Below are 20645 nucleotides of genomic sequence, written 5' to 3' on the forward strand. Positions count from 1 at the left end.
AGCCAGTTTTATGTTTAAAAACTGTGGTCCTTCCTCAGGCACATTTCTTTTTTGTCTGTTTGTGGTTTTGGGGGTTTTTTTTTTGGCCGTGCCATGTGTGGCTTGTGGGATTTTAGTTCCCTGACCAGGGATTGAACCCAGGCCCTTGGCAGTGAGAGCACAGAGTCCTAACCACTGGACTACCAGAGGATTCCATCTCATGCACATTTCTAATTAAATGGACCAACTTAACCCAAAGTAATTTATAACACTGATGGTCATTATGGGGAACTTTTAAATTTTCCAAGCTTTTCTTTTTTTTTTTTTTTTTTAGAAATTCACGTTCTTTTATTTATTTATTTATTTATTTATGGCTGTGTTGAGTCTTCGTTTCTGTGCAAGGGCTTTCTCTAGTTGCGGCAAGTGGGGACCACTCTTCATCACGGTGCGCGGGCCTCTCACCATCGCGGCCTCTCTTGTTGCGGAGCACAGGCTCTAGACGCGCAGGCTCAGTAATTGTGGCTCACGGGCCCAGTTGCTCCGTGGCATGTGGGATCTTCCCAGACCAGGGCTCGAACCCGTGTCCCCTGCATTGGCAGGCAGATTCTCAACCACTGCGCCACCAGGGAAGCCCCCAAGCTTTTCTTAAAGATGAATTGGACAGCCATGGCTCTACAAATTTTCAAAACTAAATGGGATTCCTATTTTGATTGGTATTTTGAGGCTTCTAAACATTATCAAGATTCTGAAATTGCCTCTTAGAAAAATAAAATTTTTAAATTAACTGAGGCAAACAAACAATTGAAGGAAAAATGGCTTCTGAGGACTCTCCCCCTGGCCCCCATCTCCTGTCTCTGGACAAAGCAGCCCCTGTGCTCAGCACCACCCCCCACCCCCGTGCTATCTTCCTCTTTCCTTCTGCCCTCCGCTGTCTCATTCTAATTCTCTCACTGCGCTTCCCTAAACCTCTCCCAACTTCCTCCTCTGAACCTGTTAGAATCTGCCTCTGTATTTATTCTTTAAAATTTTATTTTATATTGGAGCATAGTTGATTAACAATGTTGTGTTAGTTTCAGGTGTACAGCAAAGTGATTCAGTTATACATATATATGTATCTATTCATTTTCAAATTCTTTTCCCATTTCAGTTATTACAGAACATTGAGCAGAGTTCCCTGTGCTATACAGTAGGTCCTCGTTGGTTATCTATTTTAAATATAGCAGTGTGTACATGTCAATCCCAAACTCCCAATCTATCCTTCTTCCCCATCCTTCCCCCCGGTAACCATTAATTCAGGACCTGCCCCTTTAAACTTAAGTCTTCTGAGGATCCCAACAAACCCCAAGTTTATGTTCCCTAGACTAAGGCTAAATTGAGAGCCCTAAAAGAGTATCCTAAAGTCAGTGAGGAACCCCACAAGTTTGCTGAAGAATTTAACATCATTATCCAAACATACCAGCCTGGTTTCCCCAGATCTATATGCTTGTGGATGGGGGTCAAGCCAAACATTGGATGAAACTTGCCTGATGGGAACATCCTGAAAGGGATTTAGAGAAACAACCCCCAACTTTCGGCAAGAGGCGAGCACACCTGCTGGAGGATCCCGCCAAGCAATCATAGTAGCCTGTCCTCAGCCTGTTGTTGGGAACAAAATTCAGGCTTGCGCACAAAAATCGGATGAACTGCTCATGACTATTACAATCAACTTCAGATAGTTTAAAAAAAAAAAATTCTGGTCTTCCTTCAGATGCTGAGTCCATTAGGGTAGCCTTTAACTCTGTTTATTAATGGGCTGAATGAAGATCTTTCCTTTTAGTTAAAAGGAGCAGGATGGAATGGGAAACTATGTCCACTCCGTATTCAGTTAATCTTGCAGATCAGCTCACTCACACCCTAGATGAGTCACTTAAAAGATTAATTTCAAAAAAAAAAAAAGATTAATTTCAACTCCAGCAAATGAAGGTCCCTAAACAAAACCCAAACCCTCTTAGTTCCTGCTATTATCGCAAAAAGCCAGGACTTTGGGAAAAAGACTGTCACAAGTGTAAGTGCTTCAAGTGCCTTCAGCCCTCTAACCAGCCTTTCCAGCGCCCTCCTCACCCCCAACGATGGGGCTCCAAGGAACCACAGGGCTTCTTCCCAACCCTCCCTCTTCATCAGCTCAGAAAAACAACTCTCCAGATTGGGAATGAATCTCTTTTGGCACCAGAGCCACACTCTCAGTTCAACTGCGGTAAAGCAGCCCCTGCCTCGGAGCATGAAAGTGATCCAAATAGTGGGGGTCTCTGAGGAACCTCAACAGGGTCCTGTCTCTGAACCTGTTCCTTTTCGTTTAGGCCCCTGAGAGATACCCACACTTCCCTCCTTAGTCTCTCCGCCCCTATTCATTTATTAAGCTGAGACGGCTCAGAAAATATCATGCTGGAATTTCTTTCTCCCGAAAGGAGAAATAATTCTAGAATTTCACAGTAACAGTCAAAATAGCCAACCAGGTGAATTAAGTGACCCTTCACTGTCTTTGCTTTGCTTTGTCTCTGATGGTCCTGGAGCTGATTCGGGAGACGCTGATCATTTGTCCCTACTGAGTCAGCTACCATCCTCCTTATGGGCAAAATCTCCAACTGATATTGGCAAAATCCACAGTGCTCTTCCTGTCAAGACTCAAATAGGTCCCTCGAAACCTCTCCCCAGAACTAATCAATACCCTATGAGTAAAGAAGCCCTTCAAGGTATAAAGCCCATAAGAGGATTCCAAGGCTCAGGGCCTCACCACCCCTTGCGCTAGTCTCTGTACTACTATTAAATATAACCTGTGAGAAAGCCCAATGGCTGAGGATGGAGGTCTGTCCAGGACCTGCAGGCAATAATCAACGTTGCTGCCCCTTGACACCCTGTTGTTCTTAACCCCCATACTCTACTAGCATCCGTTCCTACTGAAAGCAAAAATTTCACCATAAGTGAATCTACGCAGTGCATGCTTCAGCATTCAGCTGACAAAGCCAGTCAGTACCTTTTTGCCTTCACCTGAGAAGGATAACAATATACCTGGACAGTAATGCCCCAAATTTTACAAAAATCCCTCTTACTTTCCACAAATCTTGAAAGCTGACTTGGATGACAAAGTTTTTTGCAGGCTTGACTTTGCTACAATATACAGTTGACCTTTGAACAACATGGGTTAGAACTGAGCAGGTCCATTTATACACATTTTTTTCCAATAAATACTACAGTACTGCTGTACTGTGCAACTTGCAGTTGGTTGATTCCATGGATACAGAAACGCAGATGCAGAGGGCTGACTGTAAAGTTACGCGTGGATTTTCAACTGTACAGGGGTGGATGCCCCAAACCCCCGCGTTTCTCAAGGGCCAATTACACAGATGATAAGCTGCTCTGCTCGCTTCCTCAAACCTCTTCACAGGAAGACAGCATCCACCTGTTAAAACTTTTGACCTTAAAGGGACATAAAGTCTCCAATGAAAAATTGAGTTGCTCAAACTCAGGATCGATATTTAGGGCACATGATCTCAGAACAAGGGTGACACTTGGATTTGTGTACTCTTTGTGGCATCCTGAATGTCCCCAAATCTAAAACTAATCCCCAATTATGAGGTTTTTCTTGGGTTAGCTGGCTACAGTCGAAATTGGATTCCAAATTTCTCCCTTATGGCCCAGCCCCTATATGCTCTTTTTTTTTTTTTTGGTTGCACTGGGTCTTAGTTGTGGCAGGTGGACTCCTTAGTTGTGGCATGTGAACTCTTACTTGCGGCATGAATGTGGGATCTAGTTCCCTGACCAGGGATCAAACCCGGGCCCCCTGCATTGGGAGCATGGAGTCTTATCCACTGCACCACCAGGAAAGTCCCTATATGCTCCATTAAAAAAGATCAAAACTGACCCTATTATTTGGGAAGATCAAGATGCCACAGTCTTTGAGACCTTGAAGAAAAGCTTAACAAGACCACCTGCCCTTGACGTCCTAATTATCAGCTTCCCTTTTCCCTCTTTGTATGTGAGAAGGAAGGGAACGTCCTTGGAGTACTTGCCCCAAAACATGGGGACTGTCATTGACCCATTGAGTATTACAGCCAACAGCTGGACTTGTGGCACAGGGATACCCCCTTGTCTCAGAGCCACTCCTGCCACTGCCCTTCCAGTCAAGGCCACCAGAGGAAGAGTCATCACCAGAGAAAGAGTTTTCACCATCTTTGCACCCCACGCGGCAGAAGCCCTCCCAAATTCTCACACACTCAACGCTTTCCAGTTAGTCACGCCACCTCCCAGGAAATCCTGCTGACAGGTCCTCACACAGCTCTCCCCGTTGTAGCAACCTCGCCACTGCTGTTCTGCTGTCTCCCTCTCTGCCAACCTCATGACTGCCTCACACTGACGATCACCTGCTGATGCCCCACGACGCTTTACAGGGGGCTCCTCTAACCAGGGCGGATTTCCCGTGGTTTACTGACGCTTCCTGTTGAAAATGACAATGGTAAACACTGTGCTGGGTGTGCTGTCACATCCCCCGCTGAAGTCACCAAGGCAGCACCTTTACTTTTTGGCTACTTTGGCCCAACAGGCTGAACTATATGCTCTCACTCGGCTTGTACTTCAGCCAAGGGCAAAACCACCATATTTACACCGTCAGTATGTCTTTGGGGCAGCCCAAGACCTTGGGATGCTGATGGAAACAACTAGGTTCCTTACCTCTAATGGGGAAAAGATTAAAAATGGCTCCTATGTCCAAATCTAACAGATACCATACTCTCGCAGCCGCCTTGACGATTATTAAGATCCCTGGGCATTCCAGACTCGACTCCCTAGAGGCTAAAGGAAACCACCTCCCAGACATTTCCTCCAAAATCACTGCTCTCAAAGGAACCAATGGCCAAACTTCTGTCACGGTCCAAAGACATCCTCCCCAAGATGACAATCTGGAAAAATTGACTAGAAATGCATAACAATTGGCCCCAGAAAAGGAAAAACAATATTGGAAAGCTAGTGACTGTTTTTTTGTTTGTTTGTTTTTTTAAATTAATTAATTAATTTATTTTTGGCTGTGTTGGGTCTTCGTTCCTGTGCGAGGGCTTTCTCTAGTTGCGGCAAGTGGGGGCCACTCTTCATCGCGGTGCGCGGGCCTTTCACTGTCGCGGCCTCTCTTGTTGCGGAGCATAGGCTCCAGACACGCAGGCTCAGTAGTTGTGGCTCACGGGGCCTAGTTGCTCTGCGGCATGTGGGATCTTCCCAGACCAGGGCTCGAACCCGTGTCCCCTGCATTGGCAGGCAGATTCTCAACCACTGTGCCACCAAGGAAGCCCCCAGAAAACTAGTGACTGTTGGTTCGATAAAAAGAACTCTAGCTTGGGCCAAATAACAATCCAGCCTCCACCAGAAATTCTAAGGTTCTCACTCCTCACCATTGGACATGCATTAAACCATAGGTCCACTGACAAAATGAGAGCCTTCATGAACCAACATTGGTGGGGAAACATTCATAAGGCTGCAGAAAGTGTCCACCTGGCTCGTCCCACCTGTCTCACCTGTCCAAATACAATCCAGGCAGGGACTTCCCTGGCGGTCTGGTGGTTAGGACTCCGCGTTTCCAGTGCAGGGGGTGCGGGTTCGATTCCTGGTTGGGGAGCTAAGATCCCATGTGCCACACGGTGGGGCCAAAAACACCTCCACGAGAAACAAAACACGATCCAGGGAAACCCGTTCGCACTGCTCCCTGACACTGAACTGCCTCACGGACCGCTGGAGGTTCGGCAGATGGATTTCATACAGCTTCCCCACCTCACGGTACAAACATGTTTCGTCATGAGCTGTATGTTTTCTCACTGGACCAAAGTTTTTCCCTGTAGACAGGCCTCTGCTTCTTCCAAGGCTGACATGTTGTTAGAAAAGATTATCCTTCCCTGGGTAATCCCTAATCCCCTTCCCTGGGTAGTACTTCACAGTGACCGGGGAACCCATTTTACTGGTCCGGTACTGTGACTAGTCTGTACTGTTTGGCCGGTTTTACACTCTCACTGTCTTACCATTCCCAACCCACAGGGTTACTCGAATGCACTAATGGCACTATTAAAACCCGACTGGCAAAACTTACAGAGACTCTCCAACTACCATGGCCAAAAGCATTGCTGTTTATCCTTCTAAATCTCAGACCACTCCCTTTGGAACTCATAAACTCTCACCCTTGAGACAGTCACCAGACCTCGGATGCACCTGAGACCTGCCTCTTTTGGTCCACTGCTGATAAAGGGAGATATACTTCAATATTATAGAGGCCTGATTGCTTCTGTTGAAAATAATCATGCTCTGGAAGAGCGACCTTTTCACAGCACGCTCCCGGGAGGTGAAGAGCTTAACCATCACACCTGCAACCCAGAGACTTTGTTGGAAAAGACCCCTGAGTAAGGACCCCCTTCACCCTCACTGGAAAGGCCCGAATCAGGCACTGCTAACCCACGCTTGGGCTGTCAAACTCCAAGGAATAGACCCCTGGATTCAGGTGACTCATGCCTGAATGAAGCTGCACGCCGACTGGGGACCTGAAAGTAAAGATTTCCCCGAATTGAAGAAGACAACATCTGACCAGATGTCAGAACCAGGCCTGTTAGGTTTCAAATTCACACAAGTCTCTCTCTTTCATCTGGACTATTAAGTGACTCCGGATTCTTATCCAAATTCATGGTCTAAATTTGTAACCTACAGGCTGTATTATTGACAAACACTTAGTTTCAGATGAATAAGTCTTTGATAAACCAACATTGTCAATCTATACTTCAATTTTCATAAATAAATAAAATAAAAAGTCCTTGAAGTTTTGCTGTTTGGGGGAAAATTTATCAGCTATGGCTTCATGTTTATTCCTGCACTGTGCCTTCTCAAAGTGCTTATTTCTTTCTGTGTTGACTGTTCCTTTGCTGTTTTCACTATTCCAAGACACAGACTTTAGATGGGAAATTCCTGAGAGATCTCCCTCCTACTCCTCCTTGTTACTTGAATGTGACCTCAAGAGGTTTCCAATCTGTGCACTCTCCCTTCCACGAGGGACAAGGTACCCAGGAAAGGTCCTCCCTGGCATTGATGGACAAAAAGTCACTGAATCCATAAAAAACTGATTTTTGATAAGCAATGCTTTCAGAGAAAAATCTTGATCAAAGAGGAGAAATGTGAAAATTAATAAACAGAAACCTTATTTAACAGGAGGCCAGAAGGGGGAGCGCCCACGGCCTACCGTGCAGCCTCAATTGCAGGCCCAACAGGAAGGTTACTACTTACTACCCAGCAGGAGGAAGATTTTCTCCCTGCCCAGCAACAGCCCAGCCAATGAGAGACCATCATAGTTCAGCCAATGAAAAGCCACCACACTGCAAACTCCCAGTTTCCTCCAACGGACACTTTGTTTAGAACAGCCCCTCCCAACTCCCCCTTCTCTTCTATAAAAGAGTTTCTGCTCCCTTGTTCTCTGCACTTGCTTGTGGGTCACCTTAGACTGCTTGTCCTGAATTCCAGTTCTTTACTGTTCCCGAATAAACCCATGTTGCTGGTAAAATAACTGGTTGTTTTATTATTTTAGATCAACAGCTCATGTGAGCATCTTTCCAACAGCTCTACCAAGTCTTTGTCAGATAATTTCAGCACCTGTGTCTTCTCATCCTTGGTACCTGCTGGTGGCCTGTACCTGCTGGTCAAGATCTTCATGGTTCTTCAAGTGCCATAATTCTTCTGGTTTCTAGTATTTTGAATACCACTCCGTGAGACTGGGGTCTTGCCTCCATCCTATGGAGAATGCTGGGGTTTTAGCTGCACCCCCAGTGGTGGGTCTGGGAATGGGCTGGTCCACTGTTGAGGGCGCTGGTTGGCTCAGGTCCACACAGGCCTGGGAGCAGGTCCAGGGGCTCATAAACACCTTTGCAGGTGGTTTTCCTGACCTTTCCAGATCCCTAGCTCCCAGACCCCTCCAGGGTCTCCCTTCCTGGCCCTTGAGCCATGTCCAATGAATACGGCATGTCTAGTCCATGACTGCCTTCCTGGGGTCCCCAGAAAGACCCTGGCCCTGTCTGGGTGACAGCTGCGTGGGGTGGGACCAGCAGGAGGGTGCCTCCACAGTGGCTTTGATGATCTCCCTCCTAATCCTGGTTTCTGGAGACCCCTCCCTGGCAATTCAAGTGCAACTCTCTTCCCCCCACACAGACCTACTAAAGGAGCTGTAGGCACGTGTCCCTTCCGGAAGTAGGGCAAACGGAAGGTTCTAGACAAGGCAGATGTGCCCTGAGTCTGTCCTCCCCAGGGTGGGGTCTGTCCCTCTAGGGCACACATCCAGGGCAGGGGGTATCAGGGGGTGGCTGTTTGTTTGGGGTTGAGGGGGTGAGCCTGGCCATGTAGGCTGGGGCATGCACACTGCAAGGCTTGGAGAGAGCAGTACAGGTAGACAGGGCAGGCCGGGGCCACCTCTGTCCATGCTGTCACCAGGAGGTGAGGACTGGACATCAGACATTATAAAGGCTTATGTGTCACAGTGGGTGAGCGGAACACACCTCATCAATGTGAGCTTGACCTCATCAGTTTAAACAGAATATTCGGGCCTCTTGCAGGCCCAACCATACTTCTCCCTCAACAACAAGCCTTCTGAACAATCTGCTTCTTCCAGGATAGCCGTCCACATGATCTGGCCTTGCCGCAGTTAATGGCATGAACTGTGGGACATGGACATCCATGCAGAAGGCCCCAGTGGGAGGCGCTGGCTCAGTGTTTACCAGTTATATTTTAAGAGCTATTGCCAGACTGTTTTCCAATAAGGCTATAGCAATTCACATGCTCTCCTCCCCACACAGTCACCAGCATAGGGTGACTCATACCCTTCAAATTTTTGCCAAACAAACAGGCAGCAAGCACCTCTTTCCCTTCACTGGCTTTTCATCGGCCATTTGATTGCCTCCTCTGTGAGCTGTCAGTTCAGCCCTTTACTCACTCTTCTCTGCTGGCTTTTGTCTCCTTCTTGTCAACACATAAAAGCTCCTCGTATGCTACGGACCTTAATCCTTTTCCTCGCACACGAGTTGCCAGTAGTTCTCCCCCAGCCCTCGCCGGTTGCTGCTGCGGTCTCCCAGCTGGCTGGGTGGACGGGGAAGGCCGCAGAGCCCTGAGCTTGCCCCGGCCCCGACCCCGCCCAGCCTGCCTCCGGGTCTGCCACCCCTCCCCTCGGTTTTGTTCCTTTCCCAAAACGCCTTCCTCGTTTGTACTGGGTTTCATGTTTTTTCTCCATCACACTGCTTGGTGGTTATGGGGTGTGAGGGAAGGAACCGTGTGAACCAGATGCAAGACGACCTCGAGCCTCCCGCGGGCGGACCTCGCCAGCCCTTACCCACAGCGGCTGACCCAAAGGACTGCGGGGCAAGCCCACTTGCTTCCACAGCCCCAGTCCCTCGACTACAGGGTGCCCCGTCAGAGTCTGGGGGAGGGGCAGGGGCACGCGACAAAGCTTCTGGCAGTCCCGGGGTCAGGCCTGCAGGTCACACGGTAACCGTGCCTTCGAAGCACACGGTGAGGGCAGATGGGTCAGGCCGGAGAGCTATCCTCGTGGCCTGCGTGGGCTTTCTTCCGGACATGAATTCTCCTGGCAGCAGCCCCCGACGCCACGCTGCCAGCCTCCAGGCCCCCAGAACCCCAGGCCTCCCAGCCTTCACCCAGGCCATCCCCTGGCAGCCCCCCGCCCTCCCCAGCCCTTGGTGGCCCTGGATGCACCCATCTGGCACCTGCTGATCTGCCCACAGGCAACTGGACCAGGGGCCGCCAGGGTAGCCAAGCCTGGCTGGACCCAAAAGCACCCTGGCCACTGGAGAGGAGGGTGGCGGCAATGGGCACAGCTGGGGATGACTAAGGCTAGTGATGGCCAGCTGGTCCTGTGGTCACCTCCCGGCCTCCCACTGTGGCCACACTGCTGACACACGCAGAGAATGGCCCGAGGGAAGGAACGGCCCTCCGCTCTGTGCCCGGGGGCGGGGCAGAGGCTACAGGAGGGGGTGCTGCCTCTGCTCTCGTCTCCCGACCTCACTTGGCTCCGCTGCAGGACCGCATCCTGCAGCCGCGTCCAGGACCCGCTCTTTTCCCAGACACTTCCTCGGAGCCCCGGGAGCCCCGGGAGCCCCATCCCCAGACCTCTCGCAGAGTGTGCCCTTGACAGGGCAGGCCTAGCGGCTCCAGCCCCCTCGGCCCAAGCCAGGATGTGCAGGCGGCCACCACATCAACAACCTCAGACCAGCGGGCCCAGAATCTTCCGGGCCCAGGGAGGTAGTGGACGTTGGGTGCTGAGAGAGGAGACCCACGCGGCGGCCGCAGCAGAGGATCAGATTTAATGGTCACTCTAAGGGAGGTCGTACATTTTTCAGAGCCCGGCACAAGCCCCCGCCCCCCCCCTTGGCTGGGGACACAGCCAGGTGTCTCAGACCAGGCTCTGCAAAGGGGGGCCAGCCCCCGAGCCCCAGCTATGTACAAGAGAGCTCACCCACTGGGCCGCGGGCCCGGCTTCGAGCCCACAGCACACCGGCCGCCCAGCTCTCGGGCTCCGGCTGCAGGGTCCAGGCCCCCACGTGGAGTGCAGCAGGATTCTCACCCACCAGGACCCAGCCCCGGCAGGCCCCGCCAAGACCCCAGGCCTCTGCACTAGCAGAGGCCTTCAGAGCTCGGCCGCCAAAAGCTGAGCTCGACAGCAGCAGGGAGCTGGGCGGGCCTGGAGGCCGGGGAGCAGGCAGGGCCTGGCTCGACCCAGCGCCCGCTCTGAGAGCAAGGAAGCTGTGCCCCCCAGCTGCTGCCCAGGCACCCCTGCCGAGCCGGCGCAGCCGAAGTCAGGTAAGCAGGGGTGGCGAGAGCAGTGCAAGCACAGACGATCATGGACTCGGCCAGGGACGGAGGCAGGCCGGGCAGGCGGGCCGCCCTGGTGCTGGTGATCAGATACGGCGGGGCTGGGGCGCTGGGGCAGACAAGGTCCTGAACACACGTTGAGCCGGGTGATCTACGCCATGACTAGTAGCGGAGCACTTAACTAGTTAACTAGTAACGCTGCTTCCCTTTGAGTCGTCTCAGGGGCTGTAGAAAATTGCACTTATTTCTATGAAGCTGCCCAGGCGCCGCCCCAGAGCTGCAGCCTCCGGGCGAGGCCTAGACCCGGTCAACGTCCACCGGCCGCGGTGGCTCCTCCCGGCGTGGGGGCTGTGACCTCTTTGACCCGTGATGCCTTGAGGACCAGACCCCTGGAAGGGAACCTGAGCGACGTCTGAGGGTGCCCTGAAGTGGCCGTGAAGACCAGAACCCACGCGGTACCGGGCAGCACACAGCGGCCCAGCCCCAGTCGCCGGGCCGAGGAAGCGGCCGGGTGGTGACCCGCCCCTCACAGAACGTCCTCGAAGGCCAGCAGCTTCGAGTGCTGGCGGCTTTTCCACAGGCGGTACAGCCGGAAGTCAAAGTAGGTCTCGATCATCTGCTTCCCTGAGGCAGGAGGGGTGAGGCCGGGGCTCAGGCCGCCGCCCCCCCGGAACCCACCCCACAACTGGAGACCAGCCCGGCAGACTCACCTTGGGCTGACAGCTCCAGGGGGGACTCGAAGGTGACCCTGTAAGGGGTCATGAGAGTCCTGAGGTTCTGGAACAGCTGAAAAGAGGGGGTGGGCCGTGAGCTCCGGGCAGGGGAAGGGAGAGGGATGAGGAGAATGGGGGGTTGGGGAACAGGACCCCCCCAGCTGGTTAGGCCCAGGCATGGGGGTTTCTCCGGGAGAATGAGAAGGGAAAGGGAATCTGGAGAGAAATGGGGGTTGTATCAACCCTTCACACGTCTGGGATCTGCGGCCTGGTGTGGAGTCTGGGCCCCATACCTTCTCCCCGTTGGGGTTCCCCAGGACGTAGCAGCCCATGACGTGGATGACGTTCGGCTCCGGGTTCACTTTGCTCATCAAGCGGCTCAACCGTTTCCAGAAGCTGGCGGGGGAGGGGTGGTCACAGGTGGCCCCCAGTCCGACCCCCAGGTGTGAGGGGGCATCACAGGAGGCACTGCGGGGACACGGTGCCCCAGCAGATGCTGCCTCCAGCCCCCCAGCCTCCCAGGCCCCCCCTGCTCACTGGATCATGTCCTCTTCCTTCTCCACTTTGGCAAAGGTGGCCACCTTGTTCTTGAGCAAGTACAGGTGTCCTGGGCCGCCCTGTGAGAGGCTGCAGTTAGCCGACGGGGCCGCGCACCGGAGGTGTCCAACCACCGCTGCCCCCAACACGTGCAGATGCAAACGTGCATGCCCAGGGAGGCGGCACCCTCCACCCCTGACCCCTGGGCAGGAAGGGCTGAGCCCTACCTGGCAGAAAATCAGCATCTTCCAGATTTTGGCCCCCTTGTGGTAGACGTTCAGCTTCTTCTCTATCTCCTCTGCGGAGGCAGAGGTGTGAGTGCCGCCCCCAGCAGCCCCAAGACCAGAGGGCAGGGGGGCGGAGTACTCACCCAGAATGTCCTCGAAGGTGGCGTGCTCGTGGTCCTGGGACAGACGGAAGCCAGCCCCACGTCAGAGCCCTTCTCAGGCAGCACCCCCCACCCGACACCGCGACGGGGGCTGGGCAGGCACTCACGTAGAGGATGGGAATGATGGAGGGGTCGTCCCTGCGGAGGATGGTGGGGATGTACTCAGCTTTGGGCACTTTAGAGGAGATGAGCTGGGGACAACAGGGGGGCCACTCAGCGCCCTGGCCGCCTCGGAGCCAGTGGGCAGCAGGAGCCCCCCGAGACCCCCCTCCCCACTGCTGAGCAGCCTGCAACAGCTGTGTGGGGCCTCACCATGACCTTGGGTGGCACGAAGCCCTCAGTGTCACAGGCTACAGCCTCCAGGCCCCTCTCCGTCTCCCAGTCCAGGTCCTCAAAGGCCTCGCCCAAGGTGCAGTGTGAGCTCTGCAGGTCACTACCTGTAGGGCAGGATGTGCCACCGGGCCTGAGGATCACCTGTGGCGCCTCCTGTCCCGGCTGCAACCCCCAGAGAAGGGTGGAGGCCAGAGCCGGCAAGCCATGTCCCGGAGGGTCCTCCAGGTCAGCGAGACACCCAGGGTGGGTGAGAGCGCCAAGCTGAGGAGCCCAGCAGCCCGGCAAGACTGGCGCCTGCCACCAGCCCGACTGCGAAGGCGGTGGACCCTGGTGCAAGGCCAGTGGGAGCCGGAGGGCAAGGGTCAGCTCCAGCCAGGCGTGCCTGGCGCCCGGGCCAAGGAGAAGTCTGGCACTGCTCCTCAGGCTTCGGGCATGAGGGCGGCACCAGGCCAGGGCCGCCAGCGAGCCGCAGCCTTTAGCTACCCCTGCCCAGAAGATGGGAGGTGCCGGAGCGCCCCCCCGCCCCCCCCCCCGTCAGTCTGGTAAACTGAGGTTCAGCAAAGGCGCAGAAGCCTAGCTGCCACCCCGGGGTGGGAGCGCAGGACTGGGGGCCTAGGGGAGCCTCTGGGAGAGGTGTGCGGGCCTGCGCCGCCGGGCACCTACTGTCTCGGGAGTCGTGGGAGGTGTCGGCTTTCATGGGGGTGGGGTCGCTCCAGGACCGGCTGAAGCTCCGCTCGCGCCGCTCGGCGAACGCTGCAGCGAAAGCAGAACCCGTTAGGGGCCGGGCCTGCAGCCGCACGAGGTGGACCGGGGCAGGGGCTGGCGGGGGAGGACGTGGGGACCGTGAGGGGGTCCGGGGAGTGGAAGACGCCACTGCGGCGGGAGAGGCGGGAGTGGGGAGTGCGGATGGGCGACAGCGGACAAGGACCGTGCTGGGTGCACATGAGCGGAGCCTGGGTGCAGGGGCGGGGCCCTGTCCTGGGGCGGAGCCTGGGAGTGGGAAGGTGCCCGCGGGGCCACAGCGGGGCAGCAGCGCGGCCTTCGGGGCGCGGAGAGCAGCACGCGAAGCCCCAGCGGCCAAGAACAGCGCGCCCCCGCCCGCCCGCGCCGCCGCTCCCGGGCCTTACTCTGGGCCTTCACCCGCCGGCTGCCGACCATGCGCAGGTGTTTGCGGAAGTTCCTGGGGGCGGAAGCACCGGGGGCTGGTGAGGGCCGCGAGGGGGGCGCCCCGTCCCACGAGCTCCCCTCCCCACGGCTTGCTGGCCACCGTCCCAACATCGCCCTTTGCCGTGAGGGATGCCCTCCCGGCGCCCCCAGCTCTCCCCCAGGCAAATCCCACCCCGTCCCTCTCCTCCTGAGACTCCTCCCGGGCTCCCCCTTTGCTGCCAGTACAAAGGCACGGTAAGCAAGCCTCCTCCTGCAGCCCCGCCCCCTCCCAGGACAGCTCCCCCGGCGACCCTGTGCACTCGGCTCTCCCGCCTCCGCTGCCCACGCTTCCCTTCTCTCCTTGTGCCCAGGCACTCTGAACCCCGGGAGCCTCCCTCCCCACGTGGTCAAGGGCTCCTGCTTCCTGCACACGGTGGGCAGGGCAGCACAACTGTCCCCAAGCGTGAGGTGGGTTTGGGTCTGGCAGATGCCCCCTCCCCTGCCGCTGTGTCCCTGGGCCACCTCAGAAGGTCTCCTTCACCCCAAACTTTGTGCCCTGCCAAAGCCCAACTTCCAAGATGGACAGACAAGCTTCCTGGACACATCTCTGAGGTGGGCGGGGATTAGGGAGGGTAAGCCTGGCTGCGGACCCCACTGCTCTGGGCTTCAAGGGCCAGAAAAAGGCGCAGGGGAGCCAGCTGGCTGCAGCTCAGCTGTCAGTGTACCCCCAAAACACAGGCCTAGGGGCTCAGGCCACATGACCTTTCCTGCCTGCCGCGTCCCCAGAGCAGGGCCAGGCCAGTGTTCGCCACCGCCCTTCCCCCATCAGGTCTGCTGGGCTGGGTGGGCCCAGGCTAGACCAGCACAGACAAGAGACGGACCCTGGTGGCGAGTGGCTGGCAGGCCCTACCTCTGGATTACAGACGCGGAATCATTCTCCCGTTTCCGGCGCTTCCTCTCCGCGTAGCCCCTGAACACCCTGGGAAACCACCACGAGTCAGCACTGCCCTTGGCCGCAGGCGAGAGGGACAGAGACGTGGGGACAGAGGCTCGAGCACAGGGCCCAGCGGGGCATCCAGGGCGCTGGGCCAGGCAGAAGGTCCCGGCCGGCCTCGCCCTGTCCTCGGCCCAGTTCCCGCAGGCCCTGCTGTAGCCTTGGCGCTCGCTGGGACCCAGCACGCCCTCATGGTCAAGGCCCAGGTCCCTGGCCTGCCCCAACCTACTTGGGGGTGGGAGAGTCCCCCAGGGACAACCGCCATGCTCTCAGGCTCGAGGTCCACACGGTACTTACGAGATGCTAGAGTCGAGGCGGGAAGGGGCAGCATGAGAGAGAAGACACAGTGAGCAGAGACCCTCAGACCCCCAACCGCCCTTCAGTTCGTTCCTTTCTTGTCATTGACCTGGAGGGTCCCTCACAGGCATCCCAGGCACCAGCAGGGTGCCGGCTATGCCGCAGGCCAGCCCTGGAAAGGGCAGCAGACGCGGAAGTCCCCGTGGCCCAGGCCGCCAGATGCTGTGACCCTGTCAGGCCGCACAGAGGCCTGACTGTGCCCTGCTGGCCCTGGGTCCAGCAGCGAAGGTAGCGGCCCCCATCCAGCCCAAGGGCGGTGGTGCGCTCCCCAGGGTAGCATATGCAGGAGGCAGCTTCTTCGGTATCGGGGACACCGCAGCAGAGTCCCTCCCTGGAAGGAAGCCCTGACAGAACACCCAGCTGTGCGAAGGTCAAGAGCACGCCCCCCAGGGGACTAAGTTGTGATCACTTGCAGCGCACACGAAACACAAGTAGGCTGCTGTTTGGGGCGTGCGTGAAGGCGGAGCTGGGTGACGCGGGGCAGCGAACCATCTCTGCTGGTGACTGCGTCAGCTGCAGCCCCCAGCCAAGTCCCCGCAGGACAGGATGGACGGACTGGGGGACTGTGAGGGGCGGGGCAGTGGGGAAGGGATGGGGCGGGGGCGGGGCAGTGGGCGCTAACAGCAGCCAGGCCTGCCTTCCTTCAGACTGCACGCTCGGAGCAGCCACGCAGGGGGGCTCAGAGGACAGGAGAGGGTCCGGCAGCAATTCCTGAGCACCAGGAAGAGGGCGCCCGGCCTGGGCCCAGCACACATCAGACGTGACTCACGCTTGCATAGTTGTGGTTGCTGTCTGGAAACTGAAGAGGTTTTCCTTGGGGAACCAGGTACGGATGGGGATGTCATCTGGAAGAGACCGAAGAAGGCGCAGTGACTAGGCCGGCTCAGGGGTCCTGAGGTCTTTACCCCCACCTGTCGGGGAAGGGGATGCTTCCGCCACAGACGGTGGAGAAGCACCAGGGCTCCCCAGCCCCATCCCCGGTCGGGAGGCCGGCGCGGGGCCAGCAGGCTCGGGTGTTGCTCAGCTGTTCAAGGCACGACAGCTCAGCGGCTTGGTGACGCTTGTCTTTGCTTAGCTCTCCCTCTGCTACCCACAGCTGACGAGTGTTCTTTTGAGAGCACAGCCTGCCGCCAGGGTGCCCAGGAAAAGGATTGACTTTGGCTCCGTTTAAGCAGGAGGGGAAGGGCAGGGACAATGGCTGCGGCCTCTCCTTCAGGTCTCCAGGGCCTTCTCTGCGGCCCACTCTGGCGCCCACTTGGTTGGACCTCCCCTCCCCCAAACCCTTCTCGGAGGGCGAGGTGGAGGCCCTCACCGGGCGTGGAGACCGCCCCTTCCCAGGGCCCCTATAGCCACTGGACAGAGTGGGTGAAGGTCACTCTACCCTCTTCCCTGACCCCTGTCCCAGCCCCTGGCCTGGGTGCATCAGAGGAGCATGAGGTCGTGGAGGTGAACTGCCCACACCCCAGGCCTGTGCCCTGAGGCCCAGCTGGGTTGCTGATTTGGAGGCCCAAGAGGTGCCCTGAGAGGATGTGCCAGGTCCACTAGGTAGAATTCTGCTCTCAGGACATGACAACCTCAGAGCCAGGAAGCGTGGGGCCACTCGAATGTCCCAGGGAGGCCTCTCACCGACAGCAGGCCTCCGGGGCTCCGCAGCCACCGGCACAGCTCGACCATCCTGGGGAGGGCCCCACTAGCTGGCTGCGCCCCAGGCGATCACGCGCCTCCCTCGGTGGGTGGGCCCCAGGGCAGGGACTGTTCCCCAGGACTCCCTGGAGGCAGCCTGATCTTTCCGTTCAGCCAGGTTTTCTGCCTGCTCAACCCTTAAGACCCTCCCAGGCCCCCTCCTCGGGGAAGCACTCCTGCGATGATTTGGTGCTGGCAAGGCTAAAGCCAACCGTGAGGCCTGAGATGGGGCACGGGATGTGGCGGCAGGTCGCCACCTGCAGGCCGTGACCTGGGCCGCCTGCTCCGCCCGAGCCTCACGGTGCCCGCTGCGGGCCGACGCCAGCACCAGCACCCTGCCTGAAGCTGCCCAGGCCCCCAGCGAGCCCCTCACCGGACACGCGGTCGACGCTGTGCATCCTCTCCAGCTTCTTGCGGCGGCTGGTGGCCTCAGGCAGGGGCGGTTGGTCCAGCCCAAAGGCCTGAGGGGAAGGACTGGGGGCGAGCTGGGCACATCCGGGACATTCCTTGGAGCCCTGGCGGCTGCCCGCCCAGCTGTGGCAGGGTCTGCTGACGTCCTCACGACTGCCGCCCGGGCTGGCGCGCAGGGGCTGGCTGTGGTGGCGGGGGTGCCGCTCCCGCTGCTGCCGCCCCTTCACCACAGCCAGCTCGATGGCCTCGGCCTCGGGGCCGGGCAGCAGGGCCGGCTCCCCAGAGATGGTATACACACGGGGCTGGGGGCCCTCACCGGCCGGCTTCCCACTGACGGCCTCCTCCGGGAGGCTGCCCTCATAGCGGCCGTTGGAGATGAGGGAGAGGCGGCGCTTGTTCTGGGGGGCAGGCTGCATCTCGGGGGACCCGTCGTGGCCAGAGTAGGCGTCAGCCAGCAGGTGGTCTGGGGGAGAGGCACCAGGTGAGCTTGCAGCCTGCTGGCCCTGCCCTCCCAGTCTCCGGGTGTTCTGAAGGCAGGGAATGAATACCCCAGCGTGTACCTGGCCCACTGACCGAACCCCGGGCCCTGACGACTTCAGAAAAGGTATTTCTGAGCTGCGCACTCCCCCTAGAGGTTAACGTCTCACGCCTATTGGGGCCCCAAGCCCCTCTTACGTGCGTGTGGGCGACAGGCTGTGCTACCTGTGGGTGATGGGGGGGGGCAGAAACAAGCAGGCCACCTCCCAGCCTGCCACCACGCCCGTGTGCCCAGTGCCAACTTCTCCCCTCCCCCCCACCAGCTGGCCCCCAGAGACAGTGGTGCCAGTCCTGGGGGTGCCAGGAGGCCTGTTGCCATGCCAACGGCCCAAGCTGGGTGGGTGCCATGGTGATGAGTGAATAGGAGCTCCTCCTGGGGCTCTGGGCCAGGCGGGGCAGGGGGCGTGAGGAAGCCAGCCCAGCAGGGCACTAGCTGCCTGCTCACACCCCACAGTGCGCAGGGGCTGGGCCTGACCTGGACAGGGGACAGCATCCCCTCGCCTAGGATGGGGGGCTGTGGGTGGACCCCGTCCCGGCACTGCCTCACGTGCCCTTACCTGCACCGTTTCGGTTCTCGGGGTGACTCTGGGACAGGTACTCGCCAAACGCTCGGGCTGCTCTGAGGGGTGGACAGCGGCGTGCGTCGTCAGTGCACACCACCCACCCTGGCGTCCCCACCCCACCCCACCCAGGCCCTCGGCGCCAGCAAGGCAGGGCTCAGGGATCACCCCCAGCAAGCACTCCCATCCCACCTCAGAATGCCCAGGGCTGGCAGGTCGCAGTTCGGGGACCCTTGGGTGCCGGTGCACCTTGGCCGGACCTGCAGGCGGGACCCAGGTCTGCTTGCCATCCAGCCCCTGCCACCCAGTGTGTGTGAGGGTCGTGAGGTCGTGCAGCTCGCCCACCGCAGCCTCAGGGAAGGGAGCCGCACGGAGGTGGGGGCGGGGCGCCGGCTGCGAGCACGCTGCGGGGACGGGGGCGGGGGCGGGGGCGGGGGCGGCGCTGGCCCCGGCAGTCTGCCCGCCGCACTCACCGCACTTTGGCCGCCACCGAGGACATGGCCTCGCTCCGCAGCGCCCTCCTCCGGGAGGCGACGGCGCCCATGGTCGAGGCGGCGGCGCATCCCCAGGCCTCAGAGCGCGCCCCGCGCCCGTCGCCTCCGTCGGGGGAGCCGCGCCGCGCCGAAGATCGGGCTCGGGTTCGGGCTCCGACTCGGGACCCGCATGGCCGCACCGATCCCTCCGCGCGCTCCGCCGCACCGAACAGCACTGCCAGGCCCGGGGGTGGCGCTCCGCCCACCGCGACGTCAGGGCCGGGGCGGGGCTCGGCGGGGCCGCCCCCGTTACGTCAGGGCTGGGGTCGGACCGTCCACAGCCACGGCAGGACGAGGAAGGCTCCGCCCACCGTAACGTCAGAACCGGGCGGGGCCCAGAAGGGACTAGGCTGAAGCCCCGCCCACCACGCCGGCAGTAGGTGGGGGGGCGGGGGGGGCCCGGCGTCCCGGGGTCCGGGTTGGGCGGCAGGGGGCGGGACCAACCGTCTCTCCGCCCTCTCAGCGCTGCCTCTGGAGCTGGGAAACTGAGGCCTGCGGTCCCCTGACCACAGGGTCCTGGGCCCTCCAGTCAAGGGTCTCCCTGCTCTCGCAGACCCACGTGCCCTGCTCCGAGACCTGCAGGGATCGTGGACTCCAAAGTCATAGAGCTGACAGGTCTCCTTTTTTGTACAAAAGGACCCCCCTGGCGCTATTTAATGATCTGAGAAGTACAGTGTGGGCATCATCTTAGGGAAGACTCCCGTGTGTACAGAATGGAAACAATGCCTGAGAGCTCGGGAGGGCCTCATCCTTGGTTTGGGGGGATCCCAGCTGCACCCCAGACCTTGGGTGTCCCGCCTGCCTGGCTTGGGGTTCTGGGGTCCCCACATGGTGACCACGCCCCCCCTGCAGCCTCAGGACTGTGCGGCTGCCCATCTTGGTGCTGCCCCCTGCCCCGGGGACCTCGGCACAAGGACCACATGTCCCACACGATCAGATCTACCTTTATTGACAGGCTAAGCAGAAACATCAGGGGCTCTGATATCTCAGAGGCCTCAGGGGGCCCACAGGGGCCGACACAGCCCCCCCAGGACTGCTGTGTGTGCAGGGGACGCCAGGACCCAGTGCCCCACCAGGAGCGGCCAGTGCAGAGAGGCCCCAGCCACTCCAACACCGGCCGGCAGGGCCCTGGGCCCCAGCAGGGTCTCCCTGGCAGGCTGGGGAAGAGCTGCAGGAGCTGCGCGAGCTGGTTCTCTGAAACGCACACACGGGAGATGCTGGCTTCAGGGCACATCAGAGCAGAGACCTCTGCCCGTCTTGGTCAGAGAGCCAGGGGGGATGAGGAGTCCTGGGATGGTTCGGGGGAAGCCAGACGTGAGTGCCGATGTCGAAGCGAGGGCTCGTCCTCCTGGAAGCAAACCGCACACGGTCAAGGTCCAGGTGGGGGCAAGCCAGGAGGGCAGCAGGGAGGGAGCAGCTGGCCTGCTCGGGAGCCCTCAGAGCTGGCAGCTCAGCTGAGGCACACAGGGTGCCCGGGCAGCTCACCGAGTCGGAGCCCAGGCCGGCTGGGGCACTCCGGAAGTCCTTGGGGCCGCCCAGCAGCACCTCCTCGTATTCAGTCTGGTCGTCAGACTCATCTGGGCAGAGAGCAGGGCCATGCAGGTATCCTCT

At 58.5% G+C, this 20645-nt stretch overlaps 1 protein-coding gene across 9 annotated transcripts; it reads right to left on the bottom strand.

Moving 5' to 3' along the window:
* Positions 1–7572: 7572 nt before the first annotated feature.
* Positions 7573–19231, bottom strand: NSMF (NMDA receptor synaptonuclear signaling and neuronal migration factor). Of its 9 annotated transcripts, none has more exons than XM_036856461.1 (16): positions 18694–18796; positions 18499–18560; positions 17367–17867; positions 16080–16155; positions 15251–15256; positions 14870–14938; positions 13941–13993; positions 13477–13566; positions 12793–12917; positions 12588–12671; positions 12463–12496; positions 12320–12390; positions 12093–12172; positions 11849–11951; positions 11553–11628; positions 7573–7761 (listed from the first exon to the last, which is right to left on the bottom strand). In XM_036856461.1, exons 1-16 carry the CDS (start codon positions 18789–18791, stop codon positions 7715–7717), a joined length of 1575 nt encoding a protein of 524 aa, XP_036712356.1. In that variant the 5' UTR covers positions 18792–18796; the 3' UTR covers positions 7573–7714. The 9 variants fall into 9 exon arrangements, with proteins under 9 accessions (XP_036712356.1, XP_036712354.1, XP_036712357.1 ...); XM_036856459.1 differs by lacking the exons at positions 7573–7761; positions 18694–18796 and adding exons at positions 10314–11466; positions 18975–19231; XM_036856462.1 differs by lacking the exon at positions 7573–7761 and adding an exon at positions 10314–11067.
* Between the last annotated feature and the right edge of the window lie 1414 nt (positions 19232–20645).

Source organism: Balaenoptera musculus, chromosome 6 (assembly GCF_009873245.2).
Source record: "Balaenoptera musculus isolate JJ_BM4_2016_0621 chromosome 6, mBalMus1.pri.v3, whole genome shotgun sequence".
Taxonomy (NCBI): domain Eukaryota; kingdom Metazoa; phylum Chordata; class Mammalia; order Artiodactyla; family Balaenopteridae; genus Balaenoptera; species Balaenoptera musculus.

Coding starts and splice junctions, on each gene's coding strand:
- NSMF (XM_036856457.1), bottom strand. CDS start 18,791: ATGGCAAGCAGACCTGGGTCCCGCCTGCAGGTCCGGCCAAGGTGCACC. Junction 18,561..18,693: donor CCAGCCCTGGGCATTCTGAG/GTGGGATGGGAG, acceptor TCCACCCCTCAG/AGCAGCCCGAGCGTTTGGCG. Junction 16,156..17,366: donor CAGCGTCGACCGCGTGTCCG/GTGAGGGGCTCG, acceptor GGTCTCTTCCAG/ATGACATCCCCATCCGTACC.